Source organism: Sinocyclocheilus grahami, unplaced genomic scaffold (genome assembly GCF_001515645.1).
Source record: "Sinocyclocheilus grahami isolate Dianchi unplaced genomic scaffold, SAMN03320097.WGS_v1.1 scaffold196.1, whole genome shotgun sequence".
Taxonomy (NCBI): Eukaryota; Metazoa; Chordata; class Actinopteri; order Cypriniformes; family Cyprinidae; genus Sinocyclocheilus; species Sinocyclocheilus grahami.
In genome coordinates this window covers 2,162,786-2,171,279 of record NW_015505375.1, presented here as the reverse complement: position 1 = coordinate 2,171,279, position 8,494 = coordinate 2,162,786, and the positions used below count along the sequence as shown (strand labels likewise).

Below are 8,494 nucleotides of genomic sequence, written 5' to 3'. Positions count from 1 at the left end.
GGGGGGGGGGGGGGGGGGGGGTTCACTGCCTGATGTTGTGTTACAATTGAGATCATACAGGGAATCTGTGTGCAGAAAAGAAAAAGTTGAGTATATCACGTGCCCCATGTATATTTGTTATAAATAGTTTAGAGATCCACAATATATCTGTATCGTATTGATTATTGGTATTGGTTGATAGTGGATGTACACTACAGTTAAATAGTGTGGAGTCACAATATTTAATGTTTTTGAATGAAATCTCCACCAAATCTTATGTTCACCAAGGCTGCATTTATTTGTTAAGTAGAGAAACTTATTTATTTATTACAGTAAAAAAGTAATATTGTGAAATATTTTCACAAATGAAAATAACGGTTTTCTATTTTAATATAGTTTAAAATTAAACATAATGCTTTATATATTCATAACCCTGCTCAATGTAATCTTAGCAAAGCTCAAAATGAACATCCATTTTAATACTGCTCATTATAGTGTTGTAATGCTTAAATTCATTTGAAGCTTTAAAAAAATATATTTTCAAGGCTTTAATATCAGCAACAGTGTCAACCAGACATTTAATATTGGTGCATCCCTAAAATAATTGCTAATTTGATTTCAGAAACCAATAAAAGTGAAGTAGCCTAGATCAATATTAATATGAAGGCAACTGATCCAAGGGCAACTTATTTACATTTAATGATGTCTGTCTGCTCATTAGCAAGTTTTATTAAACGCAAAAGATTCTCCAACCTCAGATAATGAATCTTCTCAGTAACACATCTTCAAATTAATTATAAGTGCAATTTTCTTTGACTTTAAGTTATCAGACATTCTCATGTAGCACGCTTACAGACAAATTAATACATATTGCATCATTCAATGAGCACTTCAGCCTTATTACATAATTAAATTCAGCATCCAAACATAAGAAGGCTGATTCATGAATAATGATGTATTTAAAGACAAAACACTCCATTAGATGTGACAAATGGGCACTTCATATGCTGTGCCACACTCAAAGATCCAGATAGGCACTTAAACATCAACTTGACTCACATTTTGGCCTCTCAGAACCCCTTTCACAATAGATGACCATCATGTTTGAGTGCAATGGCTTCAAAAGAGACCTTTGATGTCCAAAGGGAGAAAGAGCCCTCAGAGATCATGCAAACAAGGGCCCTGTTTACACCTGATATCAACATCCATCTTGGATGATCCAGAAGAGACGGATTGCTGTTTACACCGGTATTTCAGAAGTATTTCACCTGGTGTCTCAGAAGAGTGTTTGCACTAAATATACATGATGCAGTCACATGGATTTCTGACTAGATCCGAATATGTTTTAAGTAATTGAATCACACAACATTTGGACCCTGTTTTCACCTATGTTTAGTTTCATCCAGATTTTCTGAGGTCCATAATGACAACTTAATATAGCATCCGTTGTAGCATACTCACTCACTGATAACAATACTTCCTTTGTAAGCTGCTGTTTTCCTTTAGTCTCATTTCATTCTTTTATTTTCAGAAAGTGAAAATAAAAGTACGCTTGGGATGTGCTATTTTAGGCTGCTGAACACTCTTTCACAAACATGCAGGCAAGAAGAAAGCAGATGGTTATGTGGACTTGCGTGTGTGTGTTTTGGTGTGTTCTTTTGTCATGACAAAAGGAATACACTAGTGCTTGTGCACTTGTGTATGTGCATAAGGAAAAGTATGTACAGTACGGTAATCTGCACTTGAGCAGTAATTTCTGGTCTATGCTTACTCTTTTATCTTGACACACATCCAAGCCAATGTTGTCTAAGATGTCTACCAACACACAGAACAAGTCAAAACCAAACGTTCAATGTGAGGGAGCTGCCAACTAGCTTTCAACATTCAATCACAGGAACACACAGACAGATCTGTCCCGTTGTAGGAGAGATTATGTCATTGAGCTTAGCAGGCTCAGGTATTCCTGTCCTTTGACTCTTGTTGTGGCCTAATGGTTAGAGAGTTGGACTTGTAACCCGAAGGTTTTCATTCATTTTATTTCATTCAGATGCTCGTTCATTCCATCACAATATACTGAGAAAGGCTTGTATGTGCTTAATGGTCCTTAAAAGACCTGAAATCACAAGTCCTTGATGAATTATTACTGGATAAATTAATGTAGTTAAATAAACGTAAGCTTTGTTGAAAGGCATCTGTAGAAAGTTGCTAAAAAAAGATATAATTTTGATACATGCCTTGGTTTATAAAAACAAAAGGAAAAATGTGTTCACAGTAATGCACTTACAATGGAAGCCCATTGGGGTCAGTTTTAAACGCAGCAAATAAATGTTACATTTAATGTGTCGCTGGTCATTTGCATAAAGCTGAGCTCTGCTCAACTTTGTTTCTTTGCCAATTGTATCTTTTGCTTGTGTCAAAGAAAATCACCAACGCTTGCTAAAAATGAATACTATCCTGTCACTTTGCTGCTGCAAATTGCTGTCAGTATGAGCAACCCTTTGGACTGTAAAAAAAAAAAATATTCTTAATCTGTACAGATTAAGTTATTTTTTAAATGAATAATTCATGTAAGAATGTTAACAAAAATACAAGCTTAACATTTCTGCTTTTAAACCCTACAATAAATATACAGCAAAGACTTTCATGGGGAGAGGCTGTACATGTTTTGACATTTTTATTCAGACTGAGGTACGAGTTGAAATGATCTTCTGTGGTAATCGACATCAAGCTACAGATGCTGTAGAGGGTAACTTGTATTACACCTGCAATAATTCTTTCATGAAGACCCAGTGCAATTTCATCAGTTTCTCTACTTTATCAGAGACTAAAAAAATTAATCTTTCTAAAATCCTTGTAGTGAAAAAGACTACAAAAAAGGTTTGTGTCAGATGAAATCTGTAGATTAAATATAGAGGGGAATGTAGAGTAAAAAAGCTGGCAGCTATATTAAAGTCACTACTGTACAGTGAGCAATGAACTGTTTATTTACTACCGAGATATTATGTCATAAAGCTGTAAGGGAAGACAGTGTCTGTCATAGTAAGACAAAATCTGGCATCAGAATAGTGCAAATCATACGACACGACGCTAAAGACATGATCACAAACCACAGAATCAGGAAGATTTCTGTCAGCGGGTTGTTTGCCAGACCCCAAAAATCTAAGCCAAAGATCTAAGCCTGATCAATTTGTTTCCACATTGCCTGGAGTGCTGAATCACTGGGGGTCTCTACCATTCTGTAATGCCCTGTAAAAAGTGTAACCTCAGGTAGAACAATCCAGGGTCAATCCTAAAGGAAAAAAAGACTGGATTTTCACAAAACGCAAGATCTATGAAGCACTTTTCCCCTCATAAATGCTCAGAGGACGAGTATTAAACCAAAACAAGACACATTCATTCTTCCACAAACAACAATTGAGCAGGAAGAGCAAGACCGTTTTGGCTGACCTGCCGTGAGCGTGGAAGTCCAGGTGCAGGAACTGGTCCTGGTGAGACAGAGCTCTCTTAGCCCTCTGGTGCTTGCTGTGTAAGATGTCTGTGTCGTAGGACAGGCCTTCATAATGTCGAATATACTTGCTCAGGGATTTCCCATACTGACCTACAGAATAAAAGGAGGAAGAGAGAAAAAGAGAGATGAAAATCAGTGACCGGTTGTGATCTGACTAGCAATTATTGAACACAAGACCTGGTGCAGAAATTTAACAGGTAAACTGTGGTGACAGAATGAGGATAAACCTCTGTGACTTTTGAAATTACACTTTGAGCTGCAACATGATGACTCATATCTAAATTACAAGGCTTAGGCCCGTTTCAAACATCCTGTGTCTGCAGCACGTAAGCAAATCAGCAATACAGGGCATTGAGCTTTCATACTGACAGAGTTTCTGCTGCCTAATGCATCTGTGGCTCTATTGGGGCTGTTTTAACCAAATGGGTGACTGGACACGTGCCCAGGGCACTACGTCAGGGAGGTGCACCATGTAGGGCCAAAAATATATATATTTTTTTTGATTTCCAGTTCACCACACTGAATTTATTCTTAAAATAACGGTCATAAATTATAAAATGGTTACTGGGAGCCAGTCAAACTTGAAAAAAATGACAAACTAAACTAAAACTTAATCAGTAATATATGGCCAGCAATGTCACCATCCAGCAAAAGTGATTATGAATTTATTGTGGTCTTGGAGCTTGCTGTATGAAAAGCATTTGGTTAATAGTGAATATTGACCTATTGTGCGTACCGTTGTGGCTCCCGCTGTTAGCAGGGGATAGTCGCTGCATTTGGGGTAAAAACGAAGGAATTAGTTATTGTGTGAGGTGCCAAGAATGTAAAGAATGTTGCACTGTCTGTTCGTTTAATCGTCTGTGAGTGCCGTCACCTCACAATACAAACATGCCCCATAGTATAGTCCCACCCCTGACAATGACTGATAGGTTTCTGTATAAGGCATCGGAAATTTAAATGCTAAAGGAATTGTGATTCCATTTGAGTTTTTGCAGGTTACAGGCGCAACACAGAGAGAGTGAAATAGCAGACATGGTGATTAATATTGCTATTTAAATATGACAGGTTCATAACTCTTAAGACATGGGAAATACAGTTGCAAATGGACTTGGGCAGTCACTGTGCATTCATGAAAGCGAAAATGCAAACGGTAATGCAAGATTTGCAATTCCTTTTGAAAACAGGCCACAATATCCTTCCATAGAAATCTGTAAATACGGGCATGAATCTGAATATGTGTGGCTTATGTGTGAAGCTAAACTTATACTGTTATAACATTTATTAATAAGAGGAACTGAGAACATAAAGAAAGAGAAAAAAACTAACTAGGCCTATACTGTCATGTGTGCGTGAGGGCACTTATATTTTCCACTGCTATTGTTGGAAAGTACAGTATTCATGTTTTTCCTCCCATCCTTCCTCAGACTCAAAAAGCAACTTCCTGGCACAGTAGCATTTATTCTAAGAATAGCCTGACCTTAGCAGGGAGAGTTTACTTCGTCACGACACTATAGTATCTGCTCAAACAACAGTTGTACACATGAATTACCCACAGCGATCAATATATTTAATCTCACAAACAGCTTTTCTAGTCCCTTTCCTTCACAACCCTGAAATCTTGACAGTTATATACTCTTCTTATTTTGGACAGTGCAATGTAGTCTGACAGTGTATAAGAGTCTACAAGACAATGTGACTAATAACACCGCGAAACCTCTGGTTGACGTGTTTTCAGAGGAAGAACTCTGACACTGGCTTTCAATCAGTCAACACAACCCACAGAGAACCAACCTTTCCTGTTCTGAATCTAACTCTAGCTCCCCTGGGCTCCAACCATGTCTGCTATGACAATAAGCCTCAAGCACCAAACTGGCTTGAATAGAGCAGTTCCTTTTACTCGGAGAACAGAATAACAGCTGTGCAAGAGGGCCATCAGTGCTGACAGGTGAGGTTATGTCTTGAGATGGTCTGAACCGATTTATACCTCAAACTGAATATCACAGGTAGGGCTGCAACAAACGATTATTTTGATAATCGATTAATCTAACGATTCTTAGAGCGATTAATCGACTAATCATCGATTAGTTCGCTGATTAATTAGTAGACATTTATTGATTATTCAGCTTTTGCAATTAGTTAAAATACTGAGTTATACATATTCTAACAAATAAATTAAGGTAATCACTTCAGCTTTTGAAAGTCATATTATGTAATTACAGTTATACAATTAATTTAAACAAATAAATATATTTGGCACACAAAATGAGATGGCAGAGAAACTCTCTTACTCACCATTTAATTAGCTATATGAAAAAAGTAGCTGAATGACACATCATTCTGCCTAAAATTTATTTTTGTAAGTCATATGGATAAGAAACAAAATAAAGGTTAAGTGATAAGACATTTTATTTTTGGATAAACTAATATTCACAACATAATCTATCTTAAAATACCTTATAGGGTTATGATAATCAAAACAGTCCTGAGCTAGATCAAGCTTTGATCTCTGCAAACCAAACTATAACTGTAATGAAATGTTTTTTTCCCCACTAATAAAAATATTTGATCATTTGCTAGCTCCACACTGGAGAGCTGCTTTTTAACTGAAAATCAAGTTGTAATTCTAAATGAAAGCAACACGGCTGACTCTGGTTTTTCATATTCAATAATAATGTAAAGTTGCTTGATTTAAGGCTATCTATTGCATAAAATACTATATAAATAAACGTGACGTGACTGGAGTACTGAACTGCAGAGCTCGTGCAAACATCCACATCGCTGTAATCAGATGCGTTTTAAACTGCTACTTTCTCACCACTGTCAGTTTTTGATGCGTTTATTTTGTTATTGACAGGAAAGCGTGCAGTATATATTTACATATTCACCCAAACGCTGCTCAGCAGCCTCAGGTTTGGCTGCGTTTGCTCTGAAGTAGTGTTGGGTCGTTCTTGAACGATTCGTTCGTTTTGAACTAATCTTTAATGTGACTCAGGAAGAACGAGTCGTCTCGAGGAGTGATTCGTTCAGTCGCGCATGCGCAACATCCTATAGGTTCTGTACTGGAATTAGTCAAGTAGTTCACCTGGTTCGAGTCTTCGGGTTTTTCCGAGTCGATCGTTCATCACGTGACAGCCCCCTAAGCACAAACCCGAAGACTTGTCAGATAAGAGGTGGTGAGCTAATCATAGACTGAAGACTCAGGTAAACAATGAATTAATCTTTTCTGTTTCTTATAGCAGTTTTGTATTGTTTGTAGTGTGATCAACGTTTGCGTAAGTAGTAGACATATTAGGGAAGTAACACGTAACATTTTAATTAGATTTTGTTCAAATGAACGAAATGACTCGAAAAAAGATTTGTTCATTTTGCTGAACGAGACTCAAAAGTCCGAGTCGGTAAAATGATCCGAACTTCCCATCACTACTCTGAAGCGCTGCCGCTGTGTCTTCTTCTCTTGATTTGCATCAGGAGAGCTGAATTACAGTCTTGCGCTACAGCGCCACACTGGTCAAACCGCGTTATTGCAGGCTCTTACATTAGGTCATATGAGATCAAACGGCTACTTGACAACAAAAATATTTGTCGACAATTTTTTATTGTCAACGTTGTCGATAATGTCGACTAATCGTTTCAGCCCTAATCACAGGCCAATTACTGCTGCAATCTAGTGTTCAAGAGTTGGCTCAGAGCTCTGCATGTTCTATCAGGAAGCATTTTATTTTTTTCTCCTCAATTGTTTATCAACTGCTTTCAAAAGCTTACCAGAGCACACAGAGAATACAGCAAGTTCTCAAAAATGCTTTAATATTATTTAAACTATGGCTGGGTAAAAAATCGATTTCTTGATTTTAATCGATTATAATTTTTATGAAATTATATCGATTCATAAATCCCAAGAATCAATTAGTCTAGCCTGTCAGATAATTAACGGAACATTGTAGCGTGCCTCCCAGTCAATAAATTGTAATAATCTTTGTGATTTGTTACTTTTGATATGAAACAGTCTTAGATTTAAAATTCTGTCCATTTTATTACAATATTCAAATATTAAATGCCGTTTTGGTGCTGTTTAATGTGGAGTGACAGATGGCTGCGATATATATAACATCTTTAAGGCTGCAACAACTAATTGATAAAATCGATTATTATCGATTATGAAAATCATCGACAATGATTCTCATTATCGATTAGTCGGGTCTGCCCACAGTGCACATCCAACTTCAGCTGGTCGCGTCAAATTACAACACTGAATTATGCATTTCTATGGACAAAATGCATCTAAAAAATAGTGGAGGAAAAAGAATGAGATGCTGCGGGAGAGTTACATGATCCAAACTGCCCAAAACATGAGAATTCTTTATTTTAAGCTTTAAGCTAATTCATTAGCGTAATGGCTTGCCCTGTCAGGCGCTTTGACAGATGTGTGTGCATCCTCAGCACAAAAAATTTCAGTTTAAGGTCAAATCCTTACGTATAAATGTCACAAATTCACGCGAGCATTTGCATTTTTGCATAAAGGTCCGTCCTGACAGTCTGTGATAAGTTTTAAAGGGGTCATATGATGTTGCTAAAAAGAACATTATTTGGTGTATTTGGTGTAATGAAATGTGTTTATGCAGTTTAAGGTTAAAAAAACACATTATTTTCCATATACTGTACATTATTGTTTCTCCTCTATGCCCCGCCTTTCTGAAACGCATACATTTTTACAAAGCTCATCGGTCTGAAAAGCAAGGTGTGCTGTGATTAGCCAGCTATCCAGTGCGTTGTGATTGGCCGAATACCTCAAGCGTGTGACGGAAATGTAATACAATATGCCCCTACCATATTGTGATGATGCCCTGTCAGGCCGGAGCGATGATTCAAAAACATGAAAACCCATTATAAATGAGGCATTCGTTGCATCCAGTGGGGACATAATTATGGATTATAATGACTTATATGGTCTTTTTACGTGTTGTGTTGCATCGCGCCGCGTAAACATAAAACCATGTCTGCATTTGTGAT

At 37.2% G+C, this 8,494-nt stretch overlaps 1 protein-coding gene across 1 annotated transcript in view; it reads right to left on the bottom strand.

Moving 5' to 3' along the window:
- LOC107595097 (disintegrin and metalloproteinase domain-containing protein 10-like) overlaps positions 1–8,494 on the bottom strand; it is a 74,345-nt gene that overhangs the window by 44,766 nt on the left and 21,085 nt on the right. Inside the window, exon 2 of the mRNA XM_016285409.1 lies at positions 3,427–3,577. Within this exon, the coding sequence (XP_016140895.1) occupies positions 3,427–3,577 (151 nt within the window). The remainder of the gene's footprint in view (positions 1–3,426; positions 3,578–8,494) is intronic.